At 38.5% G+C, this 26,320-nt stretch overlaps 1 protein-coding gene across 5 annotated transcripts in view; it reads left to right on the top strand.

The window, feature by feature from the left end:
* UNC13C (unc-13 homolog C) overlaps window positions 1–26,320 on the top strand; it is a 646,481-nt gene that overhangs the window by 22,192 nt on the left and 597,969 nt on the right. For all 5 annotated transcript variants that reach the window (XM_043471933.1, XM_043471936.1, XM_043471934.1 and 2 more), the window contains one exon: window positions 15,291–18,541. In XM_043471933.1, coding sequence (XP_043327868.1) covers window positions 15,550–18,541 — 2,992 coding nt within the window. In that variant the 5' untranslated portion in view covers window positions 15,291–15,549. The remainder of the gene's footprint in view (window positions 1–15,290; window positions 18,542–26,320) is intronic.

Here is a 26,320-nt window from a genome sequence, read left to right as displayed (position 1 = left end):
CTCAAGCGTAATTTCCATCATCAAAGTACTCGCTATATTTTTTCCTAGAATGAGATTTGTAAGCAGTAAAATACATAGATTTCAGGTTTATAATTTGGACTTCCCAGGTGGCGCTAGTGGTACAGTGGTATAGAATCTGCCTGCAATGCAGGAGATGCAGGAGATATATGTTCAATCCTTGGGTGGGAAGATCCCCTGGAATAGGAAATGGCAACCTGCTCCAGTATTCTTGCCCGGAAAATTCCATGGGCAGAGGAACCTGGCCGGCTACAGTCTATGGGGCTGCAAAGAGTCAGACATGAATGAGCAACGAAACACATACAAAAAAATGAACATACATACTCTCCCAAGTAAGATAGAGACATTTCCATCACCCCAAAAGTTTCATTACGTCACTTTCAAGCCAATTCCCATGCTTCACAGGCAACAACTTTTCAGATTTATGTTATCATAAGTTAGTCTTGCTTTGAACTTCATATGAATGGAATCATTTTGTGTCTGCCTTCCTTGCTCATCATGTTTTAAGATTCGTATGTTATAGTGGTTCATTTTTTTTTTAAACTCTTTAAGTATAAAATTTATTTAATCATAAAGGATTTCTCTTTCTTCAACATGAATGCACACATTAAAAGTAAAAAAAAAAAATAGAGACATATATTTACACAAATTAGAAACTACAGTCTCAGGTCCTGGATTAGGGGTTGAGAGGAGGGACAGCAGGAGCAACTAGATGATGACTTCTCATCTGTTCCAGGTGTCCTGTGGTCATCTTTTTATTGGTTCATTTTTTATTGTTGTTTAGTGCCCCGCTGTTTCAATATACTGTAATTTGTATATACTTTCTCCTCCTGATGGATATTTTCCCACCTTTTGGCATTATTAATAAGGCTGCACAGAAATTCTTATACAAGTTAGTTTGAAGAAATATATCTTAATTTCTCCTGCATAAATACTTAGGAATGTAATTCCTGGACCTTAGTATAAGTTTTGGTTTAAGTCTACCAGAAACTACCAGATAGTTCTTAAAGTGATTATATTCTTTAACATTGTCTTCTTTAATGCATAAAAATTCTAGTTACTTTTCATCTTCTCTTAAATTTGGTATGTAACCAGTCTTTTAAAATTTTATCCATTCTCATCTGTCTGAAATGGTATCTCATTTTTGGTTTTTAATTTGCATTTCCTGATATTTAATGTTATAGAACGCATTCCCTTACACCTATTGGCCAGCTTTCTTGGCTGGAGAATCCCATGGACAGAGGATCTTGGTGGGCTACAGTCCATAGGGTCACAAAGAGTTGGACACAACTAAAGCAACTTGGCATGCACGCACACATTGACCAGTTAGAAATCAGTCTGAAATCTGATTACTAACCCTTTGTGTTGCTTTTAAGGATATGCTCTTGCCATTATAGATCAAAAGCAATAAAATGAGCAAAATAAGCTATCAAGTGCCTAATCATGTATAAAGAATACTTTGTGAACAGATTTTTTTCTTGAGACACCCAAGATGCAGAGCTCTATGTATTTCATTAATTAGACATGTGGGCATCTAATCAATGTATCAGTTTGCCAGCAATACTCATAATTTCTTGTTATAGATATATTCAGTGTAATTTTAGCATAAGGCATAATTGTGGCTGAAATATTTACTTGTATAAGCAACTCTTGTTGAAATACAATAATATCTTATACATTTGAACCTTGCTTTTTTAGAATGTGTAATAATTACTTCAGCCAGGAGGGTATTAAATTTGTATTGAGAACAGGATAAATCCATTTCCCTGCCACCCTACTAACATTTAGGTCAAATTCTGTTTATGGTTTAACAGATTAGTAATAGTTCATAAAATATTGGTACATTTTTTATTGCTTTTTTTCCCAATAAAAATTAAACAACTATTAAATATTGGGTGCCCTGATACATTCCATTAGGGAAGATAGATGCAAAAATGAGAGGTTATATTACCTCATGCTATTGCGATAATACATGTAACACAGTGTAGTATAGTGTATCAGTGGTGTTCATGTGAGCCCATGACACAGATGAAGGGGCACATTAATTCCTACCTGGGTCATCAGAGAGACTTCTGTAGAGTGGTACTGCTTGACCTGGACCTAGAATCCAACTTGCTAAGTAGGGAATTTAAGATACTCTGGATGTCTTCATGAATTTTGGCTTAAAGGACATTTTGTTGGAGTAAGGGAGGGGATGATAAGGAAGAAAGTGGATATTAATGAAACCAGACACTATGTCCCACCAAGAAATGTGACAGATGTGTTCACTCTCATTATCACATCATCTCACACATCTTGTAAACAGCCCTAGGGACATAGATAGTATAATTCCTGGTTTATATGCAAGGAATGTGAAATCTTTGTGGTCCCAATCCCCAGTTTCAGAAATGTTAAAATATGTTTGTCTTAAAATCAATAAAATACAATAAAATCATTATTATAAGTCTTTATCCACTCCTTTAGAGTATGTAATATTTTAAAAGAAATAACTTTTAACTATATATAACACTACACATTTTTATCTTTCTCACAAGGCTTCAGAATTGGTATGATTCTTAGTCTCTCATGAAAAACATCGGGCAGTTTGCTCTAGTCTAAATGGATGCAAAAGAGGAGCCATGTTACATTAGGACTCTCTTTTCTGTCTTACAGTCAGGAAGGGCATGGGGATAGAAGAAAGGTCTGCTCAGATCACAAGCTTACTGTTATTTATTAAAAACGTAAATAATATCTAACATTTTTGAGTATTTCTGTGGTTCCAGGCACTCCTCTCATGATCTCTTATTTAATCCTTACAGCAATATGAAGGAGTTGGTACTGTTATTATCTCATTTGTCAGACGAGCAAACTTAGGAACAGAGAGGTTAAGCAGTTTGCTCACTGTATACAGAGAGCCAGGATTCACAGTAGACCATCTGGTCTGGCTTAACCTCCATCCCATGCCCCTCCCCGACTGTAACAAATAGTATATGTTGGAGCTCAGCTGGGCACCAAATGGAATATGCCTTCTATTCACCAAAGATGGAAGTGCTCCCTGATAGAACTGTGGTCATCTTATTTGAACAGTGTGCTGGGTATGGTTTGGGAGCCACGCTTACATTTAAATTCTACTCCCATCACTTGAGTAAGTCATGAGTAACTTCCTTAGGGTCTCTGGGTCTCAGTTTCTTGTTTTTAGAATATGTGTGCTTAGTTGCTCAGTTGTATCTGACTCTTTGCTTCCCCATGGACTGTAGCCCACCAGGTTCCTCCCTCCACAGGGATTCTCCAGGCAAGATCATTGGAGTGGGTTGCCATGCCCTCCTCCAGGGGATCTTCCCAACCTAGGGATTAAACCCAGGTCTCCTGCATTGCAGGCAGATTCTTTACTGACTGAACCACCAGGGAAGCCCGTTTTTAGAATAAGAATAATATTTTACCTTAGGAGGATTTAAGGATTAATCATCTTAAAATATTGAAGACAGAGTAATCATTTTCTATTAGGATGAAAACAGCAAAAAAGTGCTTGGGAAGCTCAGGTGGGGGCCTGTAATTTGCTCTTACAATTTGCTCTTACTCTTGGGCCCCTGCCTTATCATAGGTCACTAGGCTGGTAACGTGTCGCCAAGTAACCTAGTAGGACAGAGACATGGGAAACAGAATTAGTGGCAACTTTTGCTCCAGGATGGTGTTTTTCCTCAATGACCTTCCTTCATGCAGCTTATGTGTCTAGTAAGAATTCCATATCAATGTATGACAAAACCTACTGAAATGTTGTGAAGTAATTAGCCTCCAACTAATAAAAAAGAAAAAAAAAAAAAAAGAATTCCAATACATGATGAAAGTGCTCATAAGATTCTCTTACAGAAAGCTCTGTTAATATCAAAAGACCTTCTAGCTCCAGAAAATTACTGATGTTGACCATAGAGAATCAAGGTCAAAGTCAAATCACTTAAAGATGGATTTGGATTACTGCTTCTGAGAATGTTGCCATCGTAGAAAGATGCCAAATCTTCTTGGATGGATTGCCTTAGAAGGAGGCAGTGCAGCACAGGCAAGAGAAGCAGTGAAGCTGGGGCAGGAGACCTGTATTTTTGTTCCAGCTCTGCCGTTTGAACTCAGGCAAGGGTTTTGACCCTTCTAGGTTTTCATTTCATGTTGTGCACAATTTGAGGATTAATGCTGTTTGAACTGTACTCTCCAAGCCCTGGTACCTGTAGAGGGTCTGTACGGGCGGTAGCTAGTGTGGAAGCAGCAGGTAAAGCGAGCCTCCAGCACTGTTTCTTTAATTCAATCAAAGAGGCTTGGCTTTGATCAGTTATATTCATTGAGTTTCCATGTCTGCTTTAGTTGGGGAAATAAGAGGGGGTGGTGAAATCTGGGGCTAAAATCCAGGTAAACTAAAGCAATATGTCTCTGAAATGACATCATTCTAAGTTGCTCATCTGTAGCCAGTGTACCTGTTTTCTGCCTACTGTCCACACCAGTGGGCAGAAGTTACAAAGACTGGAAGAAAAAAAAGTTACAAAGACTTGCTCTCCAGAGGAGTGTTCTGTAGCTGGGAACAGGGCCAGGCCATGGCCAAGATAGTCAGTGGGCCAGGCTTATTCAAGGCTGCCTAGGGGCTCATATCTGCCCTCTTCTATTACTTGTCTCCTTTGATGGGAAATTCTCCCCCATCTCATGCTTTTCTGTGTTCTCTCTGCTTTTCCCTCCTACTCTTGAGGAATGTATTCATAAACCTTTTATACCAAGACAACACAAAGTGACTTACATGCCTTAAAACCTAAGAGCCCCTTGGTGAAATTTGCATTTCAGCAAGGACCAAATCTAAAACAAAAGTGACATAGCTTCTTGAGGCAAGAGTTCTTCACATGTATTACATAGGTGACCACTTTTTTCCTTAGGGTTGGTTCTCATGGGAAGTAGAGCTTAGTGTTTATGAGAATGGACTCTGAAGCCAATCAGTTTGGATTGCATTTCTCCCTGTGTCACTTCCCAGCTGTGTGTCCTTGGCCCAGTTACTTGGGTTCTCAGTTTCTTCATCTGTAAAATGGGCATCAGTAACAGTACCCATTGCAGATATTATAAACAAACATTATGTAGTAATGTCTACAAAGGAGTCGATAGAGTATGGCATTTAATAAGCATTTTGAAAATGGAAAAAACATGTACAAGAGGTATTTAATAAATAGTTTAGAAGAATAATGAAAGACTGAAGATCATGATTTGGAACATATGAAAAAGAGAAGATAAAGAAACTATTATGAAAACAATTAGTTCTTGATCTGTCTTTTAAATGATTGAGGCCAGATTAGCTGGAGGACCAGAATAATACAGATGATCTTACTTACAAAGCAAAATCGAGACACAGGTGTAGAGAACAAACATATGGATACTAAAAGGGAAAGTGGGGAGGTGGGATGAGTTGAGAGATTGAGATGACAAATATACGCTATTGTTACTATGTATAAAATAGATAGCTGGGAGCCAACTGTATAGCACAGGGAACTCTATTCAGTTCTCTGTGGTCACCTAAAGGGGAAGGAAATCCAAAAACAGGGGATATATGTATACATAAAGCTCATTTCACTTTGCTGTATTGCAGAAACTAACACAACATTATACAGCAACTATACTCCAATAAAATTTTTAAAAAGAGAGAGACAACGAAGGAATAAACTATTGTATCTATGGCATCATGAAGAGGCCTGGAGTAGAGGGTATGAAATAATCTGTACCCAGAGAATAAGAGGGAAAGCTATATTTAAGGAAGATAAGACGGAAATTCAAGGGATGGTTTGGAGTGGTAGATGATATTACTTTAGGAGGCCAGTAGGCTATCACAATATTAAATGTCTGGAGTAAGGAGAATGTACATTATTATAGTGAAGGGACCAAGTTTGGAGTCAGGAGACCCAGGCAATACTTTGGCATCTATGAGACTCATAATTCACATTCCATACCCATACACTGTGGATAATATCCTCATAAGGTCATCAAGAAGATTATGAGTTGATAGACACGAAAGTATTTCGTAGATTCCGAAGTGCTTATAGAATGATTGGTACTAGATGTCATTGTGGACTTCTAAACCAAAGTAGTAGCAAAGGAGGTGAGTAAAAAATTGTAGATGGGCTATTGTTTGATTAAAAAAAAAAAAAAACCCTCACAAAATACCTTATTAGCTAGAATAAAGAGGGTATGAATCATTTGGCATTCATTCTTGGAGAAATGGGTCTTTCTGTTTATTAAAAATCATTTATTAGCTTCAGATAAACCTCTTAATCACTTTCTAGTTTGCTCATTTTTGTTGAAAAAAATTTCTATGTATTGGTTTCTTGTTTATATCTTAACATAAGACACGAAAATGAATAGTTCTCAGGGACACTTCACATGCATTATTGTGTTTCAGCAATTTTCATTGTCATAGTCAGACATGTGACCATAAGTTACATATATGCTGCTGCTGCTGAGTCACTTCAGTCATGTCCGACTCTGTACGACCCCATAGACGGCAGCCCACCAGCCTCCCCTGTCCCTGGGATGCTCCAGGCAAGAACACTGGAGTGGGGTGCCATTTCCTTCTCCAATGCGTAAAAGTGAAAGTGAAGTCGCTCAGTCATGTCCGACTCTTCACGACCCCATGGACTGCAGCCTACCAGGCTCCTCTGTCCATGGGAGTTTCCAGGCAAGAGTACTGGTGTGGGGTGCCATTGCCTTCTCCGAAGTTACATACATACATATATATATATATATATATACACACAAAATTATTTTACTCCCTCATATAAAAAGATATATATGATGGTTCTATTTTTAGCTTTTTAAGGCATCTCCATATTGTTCTCCATAGTGGACAATATATCAATTTATTAATCCATTCCTACCAACAGTGCAAAAAGGTTCCCTTTTCCCTACACCCTCTCCAGTATTTATTGTTTGTAGATTTTTTGATGGCCATTCTGACTGGTATGAAGTGTTGCTTCTTTATCATTTTGCTCTGCACTTCTGTAATGATTAGTGATGGTGAGCATCTTTCCATGTGCCTCCTGGTCATCTGCATGCCTTCTTCGGCACAGGAAGCTCAGCTCAGTGCTCTGTGGTGACCTAGATGGGTGAGATGGGCAGCAGGCAAGTCCAGGAGGGAGGGGATATATGTGTATATATAGCTGATCCACTTCATTGTGCAGCAGAAACTAGCACAACATTCTAAAGCAACTATATTGCCAATTTTAAAAATAAAAATAAAAACAACAAAAATGAAAGATATATGACAGGTATAAATCCAATAAAGACATTCTAAGGGAGGCTTTTAAAAACCTGATCTTTTTATTTTCTCATCACCTGCCTTGTCCCAGCTGCACTGCTGCTCCCTCCCATCAGCTCCTTGTGACTAATGGTGTGACTAGCTTCCCCTTCCACCTCCAGCTACCCTGGCTTGTTACTTTGCTGTGCTGTAACGGTCCTGCTCATCGAGTTGTGTGGTCAACACACAGGTCAGAGCTACTTTCCACAACACACAGGTCAGAGCTCCTTTCCACAACACGCAGGTCAGAGCTACTTTCCACAACACGCAGTCAGAGCTCCTTCCCACCGGGCCCTCTGGCTCTGCTGACCTGCCCCTGCACATGGTTAGGTTTTGCTGTCTCTCTGCAGCAGCCCCTCTCCCTTCCCACCTCATGGGAAGTATCGTCCAGCCAGCTATTTTTCAAATCGCCAAGAATTTACTGTTGAACAGATATTTGGTGAACTGTGTTCACATATTTCTCTTTGACTTATTCTTGGAAAAATGTCTTTTAAACCAGCAGTCAGACAGTACAGGATATTTACTGTTAAGGTGCTGTAATGAGAAACAGAGGCTTTCTTGCTCTCCTCTGGTGGGGGATTAATGATCATCCTGACAGGGTCCTGCGTGCTTAACACAAAATCAATGCCAACAACGGAGCAGTGAAGAGATTTCCCTATTGGGCTGGTAGCAGGGATTTAGCAGATAGTAATAAACACAAGGTCAGAAACTCAAGTGGCAAGCCATGAGGTTCCTAGGCCAAAGGTGGGGATTCAGTTCAGAGTCAGGGGCTGAGAAAGGTCATGCTGAAATAGAGAGGTTGGAACTTGGGGAGGCAACCTGGCAGGTCCTCTTTCTCAGATCACCCTCTTTCTCTTCTCTCCCTTGCAAGTTAGCATTCGGATACCCAGGTCACCTATTTTATTGCATTTGATAAGGAACTTCGAATTGTTTATTGATCTGAAAAGACTTTAACTTAATTTTGGTAATGATTTAGCAATAAATTGCTGACTGTTCAAAGGTTCATTAGCTCTTTTGGCCCACAAGGACACCTACTGTTGAAGTCATATTAAATAGCTTTTTTACAAAATGGACTTATTAACACACTGGCAAAAAATATTTTAATCCCCATGAGACCCTAATATTCAGTTTGGAGTTGATACATTCTCAGTCCAAATCTGGGGCCTGGAGTCAAATCTGTGTTGCTTATTAATTGCATGTACTAAGTCAGGTCTCCTTGAAATCTCTAAACCTCAGCTTCCTTTTCTGGAAAATAATAATACTGACTTTACCCAATTATTATGGGATTAAAATGAAGTGAGGTAAATTTTAGAAAATTATATACGCAGTGCTTGGCACATAGTAAAAGTCATAATTAAATATTATTACTAAAGTGTCTCATAACATAGTCTAGCATTTTAATCTCTCTCAAAGATTTCCTGCCCAAAACTTTACATCTTACCCCCAAACATCATTACTGAAAACAGTGTGCATGCATGCTAAGCCTCTTCAGTCGTGTCTGACTCTGTGCAACTCTATGGACTGTAGCCCGCCAGGATCCTCTGTCCATGGGATTCTCTAGGCAAGAATACTGGAGAGAGTTGCCTTTTCCTCCTCCAGGGTATTTTTCCGACCAAGGGGTCGAAACTGTATCTGTTATTGCTCCTGCATTGGCAGGCAGGTTCCTTACCAGTAGCACCACCTGTATGAGTGTGTGATTAAAGGGCTTCCCAGGTGGTGCTAGGGGTAAAGAAACCTGCCTGCCAGTGCAGGAGCCTCAGGGGACATGGTTCAGCCACTGGGTCGGAAAGATCGCCTGCAGGAGGGTTGCATGGCAACCCACTCTAATATGCTTGCCTGGAGAATGCCTTGGACAGAGGAATCTGGCAGGCTACAGTGTATAGGGTTGCACAGAGTCATACATGACTGAAGTGACTTAGCATGCACACATGTATGTAATTAAAGGTAATACAACTGGAGGGTAAATATGAGATTTTGAATTCAAGTAGTTAAGTATCATATGATACATATGATGATAGACTGGTCTTCCCGCCCCTCCTCAACCCCTTCTCCTCCCATATATCTTTTACTGATTTTGATTCTATCCTGATCTGGGCTACTAACATTTGTTTTTAAATAGAACTTAAGAGAAGAGAGGAGATTTGTGGGCTTGTATGTGGTGCATTTTAGGACATGTGTCCATTACCACTGGTAACATTCATTTTGTATGCAGCTTCATTGACCCCAGGTTTAAGGACCAACATATCTTTTTGCTTTAGTTGTTTTTCATAAAGCTCTGGTGGAAGCTGTTGAGAGAGAGGATAACATGGTGCTGCTCACTAGCTGTGTAATTTTGGCTGTGTCTCTTAATCTCTTTGAACCTCTTGTTTCCTCATCTCTAAAATGGACATAATAATGTCTTCAGAGAGTTTCTGTGAGGATTATTTGGGATGGCTTAAGTTTCTGGAGGGCTTCCCTGGAAGCTCAGATGGTAAAGAATCTGCCTGCAATGCAGGAGACCCAGATTTGATCCCTGGGTTGTGAAGATCCCCTGGAGAAAAGAATAGCAACCCACTACCAGTCATGTATGGATGTGAGAGTTGGACTGTGAAGAAAGCTGAACACCGAAAAATTTATGTTTTTGAACTGTGGTGTTGGAGAAGACTCTCGAGAGTCCCTTGGACTGCAAGGAGATCCAACCAGTCCATCTTAAAGGAGATCAGTCCTGGGTGTTCATTGGAAGGATTGATGCTGAAGCTGAAACTCCAGTACTTTGGCCACCTCATGCGAAGAGTTGACTTATTGGAAAAGACCCTCATGCTGGGAGGGATTGGGGGCAGGAGGAGAAGGGGATGACAGAGGATGAGATGTCTGGATGGCATCACTGACTCAATGGGCATGAGTTTGAGTAAACTCTGGGAGTTTGTGATGGACAGGGACGCCTGGCGTGCTGTGATTCATGGGCTCGCAGAGTCGGACATGACTGAGCAACTGAACTGAACTGAACTGAACCAGTATTCTTACCTGGAGAATTCCATAGACAGACAGTAGCCTGGTGAACTACAGTCCATGTTGTCTCAAAGAGTTGGACATGAATGAGCAACTAACACACACACACACAAGTTTCTAAAACATAACAGGTGCTCATTAAATGTTAGTTTCCTGCTCTATCCTGGCCGCTTGCTTGAAGGAAGTTCTGCAGGTGATATTTGAGACTCACCAGCCTTGTTAGGGGCTTCCCAGGTGGCTCAGTGATAAAGAATCTGTCTGCAAAACAGGAGATGTGAGATGGATTTCTGGGTCAAGAAGATCCCCTGGAGAAGGAAATGGCAACCCACTCCAGTATTCTTGCTGGGAAATCCCATGGACAGAGGAGCCTAGTGGGTTACAGTCCATGGGGTCGCAAAAAGTGTTAAATGTGACTTAGCGACAAAACAACAACAAACCTTGTTAAAGTAGCTATGGCTTTGTAATGAAATTGTAACAGAGACTGAGAAAGAGAACCCAGTGACTGGGAAGGTGAGATTTCTATATTGGAAATTTGCCTCTGGACCATGTAGGTATAAAGCATTCTCTATTTCCCCTCCAACTGCTTCTTTATAGTATTTTTTTCTTTGTTTGTTTTTCATGTCATCCTCCAACTGAGTAGGATTCCTAGGTTGCCTCCCACTTCTATCTACCTTATTTTTCACAACAGATGCCACATGATGAATCTTCTGTGAATATTTCTTTCATCTTTTCAACACACTTCTTAGTTCTAATGGTAACTAATATGAGCTGGGCTCTGCACTGTTTTAGATACTCTTCTAAGAAATTTACATGTGTTAACTCATTACAGCTATCCCATGAGGAGATACTATTTTTGTCCCAGTTTAATCACTGTACAAGTGGTTCCCTTTTCTCCACATCCTCTCCAGCAATTATTGTTTGTAGACTTTTTGATGATGGCTACTCTGACTGATGTGAGGTAATACCTCATTGTAGTGTTGATTTGCATTTCTCTTAAAATTAGTGATGTTGAGCATCTTTTCATGTGCCTCTTGACCATCTGTATGTCTTGGACAAATGTCTGTTTAGGTCTTCCATCCATTTTTTTGGTTGGGTTGTTTGTTGTTTTTTTTTTTTTTGATATTGCACTGCATGAACTGTGTATATTTTGGAGAAACTAACAATATTATAAAGCAACTATACTCCAATAAATAATAAAAATAATATGGAATAAAAAAAAGAAAAATGTACAAGTGAAAACAGTATAGAAGTGACTTTCTCATGCTTATATGGCTAATATGCCTCATCTAGAAGCTGTGCTGAAAACCAAAAACCATTAGTGTCCCCTCATCAAATGGAGCTTCTGAACCTAAGTTTCAGAGATTTCCACATTCTATTTACATTTTGTCCATGCAGACCCACCCTCCTTTAGTTCCCATCTCTCTCCAAGGTGGGTGTTTTTTTATTTTTAACATGATGTGAATGTTTGTGATGCCTACCTTCTGCATATACTGATTTTCTTTATCTGGATCTAAGGCCAAGTTCAGCTAGTTAGTTCAGTCTTCTTGGAATCTTTATAATCCATCTTCAAAATTATGGGCTTGTTACTTGTTCATTCATTCATTTGTGCATGTATTTATTTATTTGCCCAACAAATATTGTAAGTTTAATATATATCAAGCAATTTGAATATTTAAAGTTAAATAGATCACAGCCCCTGCCCTCTCAAATCACATTTTAGATATAGACACATAAATATTTCACACAAATAACTGTTATATTCTAAGAATTACCATAGCAAATGTGCATTCAAGGCATTGTGGGAGCACAGAGGAGGAAGTGCTGGAGCCTAAGGAGGTCAAACAAGGTGATGCTAATCCCTGCTGGATCTAAGATGTTTAGTTGCTTTAGAGACATTCATGAGTAAGATGTGGGGATAGAGGAGACGGGAAAGAAATGGAGCCAAAAGGAAAAGCATGGACAAAGGCAAGTTGATGAGGCAACATTACAATGATCACAGAACTGTTGTTATTTCAGCATGTCTTAGGCAGACATGCTTCTAGAAGGGACAGGGCATGAAACTACTGAGACAGTGATTTAAGTGGAAGGATTTATATCTTTTAAATGTATTAGTTTTAAGAAAGGTTGATTTGAGAGAAGAGCCAACTTAGAGTTAGGAAGACCATATAGGATACAATTGTAGTAGTCCAGATGAGAAATTGTGGAGTTCAGCACTGAGGCATCACTAGTGGGATGAGTGAACATATCTAGGGTATGGAAATAGGATGGATCATATTGAATCTAGAATGATTCCTGGGTATATGTCTTGGGGAAGTCAATAATTAGGATATGATATTAAATTGAGATTAATCATTCAAGAAAATGACTAGGTGTTGGATGGAGTTTATATTTGGACAACCAGCTGATGATATTTAATAAGTGACTGAAATGTGAGTTAATTTCTAACTTTCTGTGAGTTTGGAGTTAAGTATGGATCACCAAGATTGTGTTATGAACACAAGATCTACCCTCTTTGCAAAATTTTGGGTATGCAGTATTATTAACTAAATGCTCTGTGATGTGCAGTAGGTCCTCAGGGCTTATTCAACTTGCATGACTGAAACATTTTACCTTTTGGACCAATTCTTCAATAACTATTTATTGAATGTCTTTGTGTATGCTGGATTCAGGATGTTTGAAACTGGACAAGTCATTCTTACCATTAAATAGGACATAGGCCAGGGGATGGAAACAGGAATGAGAGAACAGTAGGGAAGAATATGTATTGCTTATGCACTGGCTTGCGGGAGAGTGTGGCAAAGAGAAAAGCTTGGTGTGGGTGGTCAGTGAAGTCTTCACTGAACAAATGATTCTGAAGCTGAAACACAAATTTTACAGACAAGGAAGGCTAGACATGAATGATATTCTAGGTGTAGAGAACAGAAAAGTTATTGAGGTGTGAAAGAGAGTAGAGCCTGTATTGAATAACAAGTTATTCCATGTGGTTAGAATACAGAACAAGTGAGTTCATCTGTGCAATGGTGTCCACATACCCTCAGGTTTGCGTTTTGAAGCAGGGCATCATTGCAGATTAAATTTTCCTGTTTAAAATTGTTCCAACCATTATTGTCTAGAACAATAGCTCTGAACTAGTAATACAGGTCAGGAAGTCTAAACACAATTTCATGAAAATATTAGGGGCATTGACAAAATTGCTGCTTTCATCTAAAAAAAAAAACATGTATTTGTTTCAAGGTTTGGGAAACCCAGGCTCTTAGGCAGAGGGATTAGTAGAACAATTTATTTTATTGAAGTTGGCTTTAAAGTAATTTATCTACTCTGCTGCTACTTAACTTTCCAATATGTCTCCCCCCACCCCCCCACAGGAGAGATGCATAGAGGTACAATAAATGTTTTTTGAATTGAATTCAGAAATTAATTTCTTGACATTATTATTAGTAGAAAACAGGTCCTGGCATGTAATTCTGAATGAATGACAAATTGTCTCAGACAAGCAAAATTTGACTCTGACTGTTTATGAAATCCAGAAGACGTGGATTTAGAGTGTCTCTCTCTCCTCCATCATTTTGCTTCCTTCTTGCATTGCAGTGCCCTGTCTCTTATGAAGCTTAGCTCCTGGCCAGAGAATGCATTCCCCAACTCCCTGCAGAATCCTAGTGAAGTGAAATTGGCAATTTTCCGAATGGAGGGAGCTGATAAAGAGCCATCAGGCTCCTAAAACAATGTGCAGTTTTATGATGTATTCTTTAAAGAATTAGAGCATTTATCTACTCAAATCCATAGTTTGATATCAACAAAGATTTTTGGTCATTACTAGTATTTTGTGATATATTTCAGTGATGAAATAGTTCAAGTCAACAAAATTATATGTGAATACCTATTACATACAAGGCATAGTGCTGGTAAACCAGCAAAATTAATGTAAACTGTTGTCGTCTTCACGTAAGTCAAGAAGCTAACTACTACAAATATGACTTAGTTATGTGGTCATTTACATTATAAAACACCAAATCATAGGATGAATTATATATCCAACCAATTTTTTATTATCTTTAGACATGTTTTATTTGTGGTACAATCTCTTTTTGTGATTTGGCACTCTATCTTCAGTTAGGATCTTAACCCTAGGGATGGGTTTCCTGCACCTGCCACAAGTCTAAACTGGTTGGTTAGGGTGGCTTTGCTTTTCCAAGCTACATTCTCTAAGAACTTAGATGTATTATCCTTATTTTCAAATATAAGATTTTCCTATTGTGTTTTTGTCATTATTATATGCCTAAATATTATATAATCGTCTATTTTTTTCAATTCATGATACTCCATTGACAAATTTGATGTTTATATAGGATGTCTTTTCTCTTGGTATTTATATCATCCTATGAAATATTTTCTTACTTGGATCATTTTAATCACTATTTAAGAAACTATCAATCATTGAATACCTAGAAAAGTAAGACTATTTGAATAAGAAAAAATCTTACATGAATAATATTAATTCAGTGAATTTTAAATGTTTGATGTGGGGCAAATATATTTAAATTGAAATGTAGTATTTGTATAAGTAAATGTAATTTTAGGAAAAGATACAAAGTGGAAATGATAAGCTCATATAGTGAATATATAATAGTTATTAAAATTTGCCTGTCACCTTAAACAAACTTTTCTAAATAATTGCTATTACCTTTACTAATATTTTAATTGTGTCTACCCATAAGTGATTTAGGAAAAGGAAAGGCATATTCATATCAATGTATGGCAAAACCAATACAATATTATAAAGTAATCAATAAATAAAACTGAAAAAAAATAAACACAGTTGTTGGTTCTGCTTTCCTTACCTAGTTGTTTTAAAAGTGTGTGTTGAAATTCAGATATTTCTGTGTCCCCTCTGAAATTTTTCCACACACTGTGTATCTTGAATAGTTTTGAAAACTGTTAGCAATGGGCTAAATCTAGGATCTAATTCTGATATTCACTTTGCAATTCCTTTTTTTAGGTACTGCCTGAAGTTACGTGGAAATGAAAGAGACTCATGAAACCCCTCCTCCAAGAGAGAATGAATGTCTTTCATAAACGGAGCCTGGCTTCTGGTTTTCCCAGGATAGTGACACTGTGGCAGCCACAGCGGCCCTTCCTGCTATTTTCACTGATTCACAGAACATCTGAACAGTGATGCTGGCCTTGGATTTACAGAGTTCCATCCTGATACATTATTTACTTCCCTGGGACAGAAAAGCTTGCACTAATTGCTCTCCATGGTGGCTAATCTTTTCAAGAGCCTGATTTTACCTTACATCCATAAGCTTTGCAAAGGAATGTTTACAAAGAAATTGGGAAATACAACCAAAAAAAAAGAGAATCGTCAGCCAAAAAAAGATCAAGACCTTCCTGTTGCTGGCCAGACCAAAACCCCCAAATTTTCTAACACCTTGAAAAGCACAGTGAAGAAGCTTGCAAAGTGTTCATCCACTCGCAACTTATCCACTGAAGAAGAGGAGGCTAACAAAGAATTTTCTCTCTCCCCCACATTCAGTTACCGAGTAGCTATTGCCAATGGCCTCCAGAAGAATATTCATGTAACCAACGGTGATCATGAGGAGCTCCTTCAGGAGTTATCTTCCATTGAGAGTTCCTACTCAGAATCACTCAGTGAACTAAGGAGCAGTACAGAAAACCAGGCGCAGTCCACACGCATGATGCCAGTTAGACGCAACAGGAAGAGCTCCAGCAGCCTGGCACCCTCAGAGGGGAGTTCCGATGGGGAGCGCACTCTGCATAGCTTAAAGCTAGGAGCTTTACGCAAACTGAGGAAATGGAAGAAGAGTCAAGAGTGTGTCTCCTCGGATTCAGAGTTGAGCACAATGAAGAAAACCTGGGGAATCAGAAGCAAATCTTTGGACAGAACTGCCCGAAACCCAAAGACCAATGCCCTGGAGCCTGGATTCAGTTCCTCTGGCTGCATTAGCCAAACACAGGATGTCATGGAAATGATCTTTAAGGAACTTCAGGGAATAAGTCAGATCGAAACAGAACTTTCTGAACTCCGAGGGCATGTCAATGCTCTCAAGCACTCCATTGATGAGATCTCCAGCAGCGTGGAGGTTGTGCAAAACGAAATTGAGCAGCTGCGGACAGGGTTCGTCCAGTCTCGGAGGGAAACTAGAGACATCCATGATTATATTAAACACTTAGGTCATGTGGGAAGCAAGGCGAGCCTGAGATTTTTAAATGTGCCCGAAGAAAGATTTGAACACATTGAAAGTGTGGTGTACCAAATTCTAATAGATAAAATGGGTTTTTCTGATGCACCAAATGCTATTAAAATTGAATTTGCTCAGAGGATAGGACACCAAAGGGATTGCCCCAACGCAAAGCCTCGACCCATCCTTGTGTACTTTGAAACCCCTCAGCAAAGGGATTCAGTCTTAAAAAAATCCTATAAACTCAAAGGAACAGGCATCGGAATCTCAACAGATATTCTTACTCATGACATCAAAGAAAGAAAAGAAAGAGGGATACCATCCTCCCAGACATATGAGAGCATGGACATAAAGCTGTCTACTCCAGAGCCCAGACTTAAGAAGAACAGTTGGCACTCTCCTGATGACAGTGATGGAGAGCTGGGATCTGACCTCAATAGAAACAGTTATGCTGTGCTTTCCAAGTCAGAGTTTCCAACAAAAGGAAGTGCTTCCAAGTCAAGTTCAAAATCACGCAATGCTGGAGCCAAGAATAAAACTGCTAGTAGCAGCAAAATTGCAAATAAATCAGAATATGATAAAATTTCTTCACATTTGCCAGAATCGGATAACTTGGCCAAACAAACCACAACCCATTATGCAGATGTGACACCTCTCTGGCACTCACAGAGTGATTTTTTCACTGCTAAATTTAGCCGTTCTGAATCTGATTTTTCCAAATTATGTCAATCTTATTCAGAGGATTTTTCAGAAAATCAGTTTTTCACTAGAACTAATGGAAGCTCCCTTCTGTCTTCTTCAGACCGGGAACTTTGGCAGAGGAAACAGGAGGGCACCTCTACCATATATGACAGCCCTCAGGATCAGGGTTTGAATGGGGCTTCTCAGGGTGTCCAAGTGCAGAGTGAAATTGAGAACACAGAAACTGTGGACAGTGGAGTGAGTAATGGCATGGTGTGTGCGTCTGGAGACCAGAGCCACTACAGTGATTCTCAGCTCTCTTTACATGAAGATCTTTCTCCATGGAAAGAATGGAATCAAGAAGATCAAGGAGCCAATTTAGGTTTAGATTCATCTACCCAGGAAGTTTTTGACTATGACGCAAACAGTCTATCTGATCAACAGCTTGATGTTTACCATAAAGACCTGGAAGACTTGGGAAAGGGCCACAGTGACCTTCAGGATGACTCTGAGAGCTACGATTTAACCCAAGATGACAACTCATCTCCATGCCCTGGGCTGGATAATGAACCACAAGGACAGTGGGTTGGCCAGTATAATTCTTATCAGGAACCTAATTCTAATGAGCTCTACCAAAACCAAAACCAGTTGTCCATGATGTATCGAAGTCAAAGTGAACTGCAAAGTGATGATTCAGAGGATGCCCCACCCAAATCTTGGCATAGTCGATTAAGCATTGACCTTTCCGATAAGGCTTTCAGCTTCCCCAAATTTGGATCTACACTGCAGAGAGCTAAGTCAGCCTTGGAAGTGGTATGGAACAAAAGCACGCAGAGTCTCAGTGGGTATGAGGACAGCGGCTCTTCCTTAATGGGGAGATTTCGGACATTATCCCAATCAACTGCAAATGAATCGAGTACAACCCTCGACTCTGATGTCTACACAGAACCTTATTATTACAAAGCAGAGGATGAAGAGGACTATAGTGAACCAGTGGCTGATAATGAAACAGATTATGTTGAAGTAATGGAACAAGTCCTTGCTAAACTAGAAAACAGGACTAGTGTTACTGAAACAGATGAACAAATGCAGGACTATGATCACCCTTCATATGAAACCCCTTATGAAACCCCACAAGATGAGGGTTATGATGGACAGGCAGATGATGTGGTTGGTGAAGGGGGATTGGAACCCTTAAATGAAGCACTGGCTGAAATTGAAATGAAAGAAGATGAAAACCAAAACATCCCTGAAAAACCAGTGGAAGTCACAAAGCCAAAGCGGATTCGTCCCTCTTTCAAAGAAGCAGCTTTGAAAGCCTATAAGAAGCAAATGGCAGAATTGGAAGAGAAGATCCTGGCTGGAGGTATTTATGTTTAACTGCTATATTATGAGCTCACTGGGTTGTGTTCTTTAGAACATGTTCTGTGTTTACCCTTGGGAGAAGGAATTTAGTTTCAAGGAATTTGCATGTTTATTCTGAGAATCTTATTTTACTTGGCTCCCCCAACAAGCTGGGCTTGACAATTTAAAATCAAGGTGCTTTCAAATAGGTCGTACTAAAATAAGCACTATACTCTGTGGATCAAGATTTCTGTGCTAGGATTAGTCAAAAAACGCCCTTCATATTTCCAACTTAATGGCATCAGGTATCAAAGGAAGGGTGGATGAAATTAAAGAGCAGCCTGGGGTCTACATTTTGGTTTTATTAAGTTTTATAGGGATTGGGAGAAAGATAAACTTAATCTTAAAGAATTAAGAAAGATAGATTCCTAGATTTACCACTCCTTTCCCCATCAATTCTGTGCTTTGGAGCATGGCAGCAGGAAGAACTAGGTCTACACAGCCAACCCCATCCTGAACCATGGAGGACCACAGCTTCACTCACTACCTACTGATGCAGCTAAGGGAGGACATTAAAGTCCTAGTCTGTGCCTGAATGGTCATAAGTCACTCTTTTAAAGGAATCAGTAAGGGGATAGAGACAAGTATCTTCCTTCAAAGAATGGAGTAGAAGTCTCTTGACCATTATGGAAATGAAAACAGTACCTTACCTAATAATTTTCCTTGACCTCCTGGGGGAACAATTTTGGATCATATACTTTTGAAAAGTAACTACATATAAGTAAAAGTTTTGTTGACTTTTAATTTCTCAACCAAACTTTATCTCAATCCCTTAACATTTACTTTATTTGCATGCTTATTTCTTTCTATCTTTAGGGTAGTTTGATATAATCTCAGTTTTAATTGATCATATACTGTTAATGGTTTCTTTGAATATGGAAATGTCATCTTTAAAATACTCTACATAATACTTCATAAAGTTATATATTTATATGATCAAATATCACTTGCTATTATAAAATAATATATAATAATTTATTTATCTGGTAGCTGATATGGCTTCATTTTCTGTGATCAGATACTACTTCAAACTGGTCATGTTCTGGCTGACATGGGTGGATCATTGACTAAACAGATACCTTCATGATTAAAATATTTTAGGCCCTAAAACAATTGAAATACTATTAGGGTTCTCTGCTCTAAAATTCTGTTCATATAAAATGGCATATCTTATGTAATTTTTTAAAGAACATAAGTCAAGGGCATCTTGGGTACATTGGCTGTGTTTTTTGGTTGTTATTTTTAAAAGGAAGAGTTCTCAACTATTTTTAAAATTGATTTGAAAGGGCAAAGTAGTCAAAATTTTATGTAAATGTAACACATACTGGAATATCTTATTTTAGAGTGACTTTTAATATTAGATATTCTTATTACTGAAACTCAGTTCATAGTTCAAAGCCTGAAATACAGGTCAGGCTTTGACATTATATTTTACTTACTATGGATTCAGAGAGATCTACTCAAAAGCATATTAAGAATAAGCAGAGTGTGTAGGTATGTGTGTTTGTTGTGGTGCAGCACATTAATGTTTTCATGCCAATTGGTTAAGGTATCCAAAATGTTAGGCAATATTATAAATACAATGAAATTATATGTTTCCAAAAGAAAAGTGGATCTTCATCAACTTATAAAAAAATCCCAAATTAGCAAACTTTTGCAAGGTAGTTTTTTACTTATAATGATTATTTACATAGCTAAAATCCTAGTCTTTCAATGGTACTTATCCTCAGAAAACATGAATTCATTTGGTTATTCACATAGCACCCACTTCGGAATCCTAAGGTAGGTAAAAACAATTGTGTACCACATACCTAACACACCAGGTGTGTCATACCTGACACGCTGACTCCAGAGGACTCAGACCACTCTACCATCTTGGAACTTGGCTTGTTATCCTATGAGCCAGCTTTGAATGGAATCTGTTGGATATCATTTATCCTACAGGAAATCATACATACATCTTTAAGATGCTCTCTGATGGCTTGAGAGGCACCAGATTGACTCCCCAGGAGGTTGCAGTAGCCTAGATTTTAAAGGCCATCTCTTTTCTCTTTGGCAGCAGCCAGGCAGTTGTCCCCCTCCTGTGACACCAATATGCCTCATGAGGAAGGGCAGCCAAGGGAGGGCATTTTTCAGGCCCCTTCCCGGTTCAGAGCGTCCCATTGAGGTGCCAATTGTCATGATGGATTCTGTGCCCATGGCCATCTGCTTACTGGGCTTTGGGCAGATGCCAGCGTAGTTTTCTCTTCATGACAATGCAGTCGCAATTGGGTAGCAGTGCTGTCTTCTCTCCATTACTGACCTGGCAAGATTGGACCTTAGATCTCTTGCTGTAAACAATGTGGGAGTGGTTCTCCTGACAGAACTTGATGGAATTGTTGGCTTATGAATTTGAATCATTATTTCAACTTTTGTCTTCAGGGTCCTGGTAAAGAGGGACTTTTTAAAGACCCCAGTGTACATGGATGTTTGATGCCAGTTTATATGAGAATCTTAACTTGGAACAGCAGGCCAATCAGGAGAGAGATTTTAGTCTATGTGTAGCCAGAACCTCCATGAGGCCATATTCTTCCCTTGCTGCTGGACCCTATGTGTGTAACTGGTCTGAAACACATCATGATGGTGAATATCTGATCCTCTCCCCTTAGCCTTTCACCACCCATCAACTGGAATTAATTAATATCTCCTCTGAATTTCCCTATAACTATTTCTTGGAGCTCTGGTATCCACCTTTATAATGATAATTTATCTGTATTCCTTATGTTCTCTTCTAAGCTGTAGTCTGAGGGTCAGAAGTCTTGTCTTGTCATCCTTTCATTTGCACTGTGCCTAGGCGAGTGCTTTATACATAGATGGCACTGAATATGTTGGATGAATGCCTACATCAAAGGAAGCAGGATACTGAATAAAAAACATGAGCTTTCACAGAAAATCCAAATCCAAACTGTGGCCTTTAATAATAAAGGCTAAATTGTGCCTTTATTTCCTAGGGGTTTAGAAGTATGATTAGAGATGCAAACTTATTATTGAGCACTATTATATACCTGGCATTTTCCTAGCAGTTTATCTATCTTTTTATTCCTTTGCCTCCTACAGCATCACTATAAATTTGATTCCATTATTATCTCATTTTACAGGTGAGGAAACTGAGATGCAGAAAGCTTACATAACTTGTTCAGTGTCATACAGGTAGTAATATGGTGAATACAGAATTAAATAGATGGTGAATTTGTTTTTTGAGAGCAGCCATATGCTTACTCACCTCAAAGATTGTTTTGTTTTGTTCATGTTTTAAGGTGGAGAGACATGATGAAAGATGGAGGTAACCTTGGCCATAGGCAGGGCTCATTCCAACTAAAGGATTTTCACAAGAAAATAGAAATAATATGAAAAGCACTGAGGTTTTATTGTGAAATAGTTCATTCTCAGTTTTTCTAGTCCAAATGCATGGTTCATCTTATAAATCAAGGCTTGTAGAGCCCCAAAAATACTGTACAACAGATATTTGAACAATGATGTTCTAAAGTCTGAGTGCAATTTACCAGGAATTAGATTCTAAAGTCAGTTTGAACTAAGTTTTTCAAGGAAAATAGTAAAAAATGTTTTGTTTTGAAATGTCATTTCCAGGCTGCCTATAGGTTCCGGAAGAGGCTGCTGCTAGACAGGATTGTAAAGTCCATAAGTGAATTGCCCTTTCCATTGCTATTGTAATGCCAGAGCCTGCCCCAGCATCTGGCATATTTATATATGCTAGACTCCTCTCTAGTTCCGTGGAGAATTCTTAGAATTCAGATAAACTTTAATTTTCTTTCTTTCTATTGAAAAGACTTTTAAAATTAGATATATTTTAATATAGTACAATGGGAAGAATGTGATAGAAAACTTGACTTTTCTCACCTTTGGCTCAGTTAATCACATCTTTCTTTCTATAATGATATTAACTTATACATCTCTAAAAACTTATCTCAATTTACTTAAATTCCAGCTTTAATGTTGAAGAATAAATATTTCAACTAAGTTTCGGAGGTTTGTTGGCCCAAATTTATCTATCAAGAGGTGCTTCTTAAACGTTTGAACGTCTCTGAGCCTCTGCTGCGGAGAGCCCAGCTCAGGAGCTATGAAGTCTGCCTTTTTGATGCAAGTGAGCATCATAGCACGGTTGAAGAGTCTGCTAAGTACTGTGTAGCAAATATTATACCTGCACACGTAGGATTGTTTCATCTCCTCTTTTCTAATTGGAAGAGATAGAATCAGTCTAAGAAAATGTGTGAATAATTTGCTTAAAATGAAGAATGATTTATAATTCTCCAGAGCAGCAGGTTATTACAGTTATGAGGAGGTTTTGGTAATTTCTACACATTAAAATATAGAGAAGCACTATATATAGTCCTTGAAATTTAAACATCCTTCTTCAAGGCAAGTATAACAGTACTAGTGATAACAGAAGGCAGCCCGTTTGTAAAATGTTCTATTTAAAATCAGTGCATAGCATTACATTTTTGGTTTAGTATTGTTTGCTTCCAAAAATTTGACAATAACCTAAAATATCAAGTGATTGTCTTGGTTTTTCAAGACATGATCTATGTGAGGAGTGAAGGGGCCAAGGATCCTTACAGGCAGTGGAAACAGCTAGCATCTCTGCTTCTTGCTAGACAGAAAGCCAAAAATGCCCAAGGGAGTAATTCTTCTAGGAGACAGGATTGGTGCTCAAAAGAACACATATGTTTATAAATCTCTTGAGTGGGGAGACAGGTAATGGTGGTGTGTACAAGAAGATAGTTCCAAGTGGACCCAAAGCTATTATTCTGATGTGGTATGGAACTAAGAGATAGGAACAGAACCAACACATGCATAACACCTTCCAATTCTATTCACCTCTAGAATCTTTAAGTACATATTTAATCTTCATTGTCTAGTATTAGCCCCACTTTACAAATGAGGTGACTGAGTCTTGAAGAGGCAAAGGCAGGTCTGAGGCTACACAGCTAAGAGTATTGATGGAAATTGATGTACATATAACAGAATTCAGCATCTGATGCTCTTTCCATGACATCCCATTGCAGGTGTGGGTAAGTCTTTTCATGAAGGGACATAGCTTATATTTTTAAGCATGTGAATAGGTTGTGCTTTTAAAATCAGCCAGTTTTGTGTTGGCTGCTGTAGTAAATACTGATCTCTTTTAACACAAAGTGAGTGATAATAGTTTGGGATGAGACAGTATCATATTTTTAAAAGTTTAGAAAATCTGGAAGGGTGACTCTTCTCACATTAAAAGACTTTATTAGAAATGAAGGAGTGCCAGTGATCAGAGTTTTTGAGGAATGAAAGCATTTTACAGGAGGTAGAGAAGAAATTCACAAGGATACACAAAGGTCAGCTTTTAACAGCAACAATGAAATTCTAGTGTTCAAAGATTTTGTTTATTTATAATTATTAGTGGCTCCAAACTGTATTCCTGGAACATTTGTCTTTGTAGGGAAACTAAAAATATAACACATTTTCCAAGGAAATATTAACTGATGATGAAAGAATATGATTTCCAGATTATACTAAGAATATTGCTTCAAAGCCTGCAGTATAGATTTCAAACTCCAGGGATTCAAGGAAGGGTATCATGCCAAAATCTCAGATGCATAGTTTTTTTTTTTTCTAATGTCATTGTTCATATATTTTTTGCAAGTTCAAATAAAGAGCTTCTATAGAAATTGTGGATCATGTGAGACTTTTCTGTGGAGTGTGGGATAAAATAAAGAAACTCTGGAGTCTGGTGTAAGACACAGGGAAATATGGCCTAGTCAATTGTTATTGATTAGGTTAGAGTTTGAGGTGCTGGGATCTGACTAGATATACCCACTGGGGTAACTCAGGCTCTGGGATAAATCTCAGGAGGAAGTGAAGAATGAAAGCCCAATGCATTAGAGGAAAATCTCCTACTTGGAAAATATACCTCAGGTTACAAGTGACTACTAAGGCACCTAAGAGTCTAACTCTGGGCATCAGCTGGGGAGGTAGAGAACAGCCAAGAACAGAGAGAACTGGGGACCTGAGGTGGGCAAGAATTTTCTCCAGGAAGGCGTTTTTTTTTTTTACTGGACCTTGGTTACTTGTTTAGGGATTAGGAAAGGATCTAAACATCCCAGAATAGGAACTATTCAGAGGAAAGCAAATCCCATAGGGATTGATATACGAGATTGGTCATCTTGGTCATCTAGAGAGTGACCCAAATGTCTGAACCTGGGTCTGTAGTCAGTAATGAGTCTCTAATACAGGTAAAAAAAAATAGCTTGATTGTTCCCCTGGCATCTAAGGACTGAGCCCAATTTGCAAGCAGAGTGACCTGATGCTGAGTTTCAGGTTGCTGGGTTACCCTGACCACAAATAAAACTGGTCCCCATGATAAGGTATTATTAATAGCTTAGGTTGCCTCCATAGACTACAAGACCAGAAGGAACTAAATGCATTCTTTCTTCACCATGGTTTATTCCAACCTATGGTATGCATTTTCTTATTCTTTTTAAAAGGAAATTGTGTTATGGAATCTTGTTAACTATCTCATTCATCAAACTTGGTTCACACTGGGTCTCAGCTACTTCCAAAATAAAAGAAACCCTTAGAGGATAAAAATGTATAACATTCAGCAGATTCTAACAACTATGATATGACTCTGTAGTCAATCCCAAGCATACTTTGAGCAGTGTTACTTAAAATAAATGTCTCTCTCTACTCCCTCCAGCCATCTTCACTGCCCCAACTTATCCCTTACTTCTTCTCCAATTCAACCATGATTACTACTTTAAAAAGGATAGAACTAATCTCCAAGTATGAAACTTGATGTTTATGTGGGTGTTTTTTATTGTAGTGTTGGCACACACAAACACACACATTAATTTTCTTAAGAACCCCATAAGATAGGTAGCTTGATAATAGATAACATTTACTGAGTGCTTTGCTATGTGCCAGACACTTTTCTACATATTTTACACTATATTAAGTCATAGAGTCCTCACAATAATCCTATGAGATGGATACTGCTATTATCTCCCTTTTATAGATGAGAAACAGATAAGTTTACCTAAGGGGAGGAGAGAAAAAGAAACTAAGAAGTACAAGAGCCAGGATTTAGAGTTAGCATTTCTTTTCCAGATTCTATGTGCTTCCTCACTGCTGCTGAGTTTAAGCTTTCAGAAATTAAGTATTGCTATTCAACTTTATAAGATGGAGATGTGAGCTGGTAAAATGTTGATTTACCTGACAGCATGGATTTGTCAGCAGATCTGCAATTACCAGCTGTTCTCCCAAATCATAAGCCAGCACTCAAGCTATCAGACCATTCTTCCATTTTACATGACATTATTACAGGCAACATGATTATCCAAGTATCATTTCTATGAAACTCGTGATAAAAGATATTGGTGGTTGCAAGTAATAGTGGCAACAAGAAAAGACAGATTGAATATGATCTTACTTCCCAGAGATGTAGGTTAAGCTTCCTCTTTCCTTAATGCCTTTTCTGAGGCTTAATGATGTCTTGTGGAAAGTCCATGGCTTTCATTTTCTATTTCCGTTCTTTAGTGATTACAGTTAAAGACATACACACTCTTATGGGCATGCACACACAGAGATGTGAATTCACTTAATGTTAACAGGGTAGTATTTTACTATCTGAGGAAGATCAATAGGATAATTCCCAAGTTGATCAATGTTCTCTTTGCAGTTTCTAAACACATAAAACAACTTTTGT

Source organism: Cervus canadensis, chromosome 6 (assembly GCF_019320065.1).
Source record: "Cervus canadensis isolate Bull #8, Minnesota chromosome 6, ASM1932006v1, whole genome shotgun sequence".
Classification (NCBI taxonomy): domain Eukaryota; kingdom Metazoa; phylum Chordata; class Mammalia; order Artiodactyla; family Cervidae; genus Cervus; species Cervus canadensis.
The sequence above is the reverse complement of the archived record's forward strand: the minus strand, read 5'-3'. Positions and strand labels throughout refer to the sequence as shown.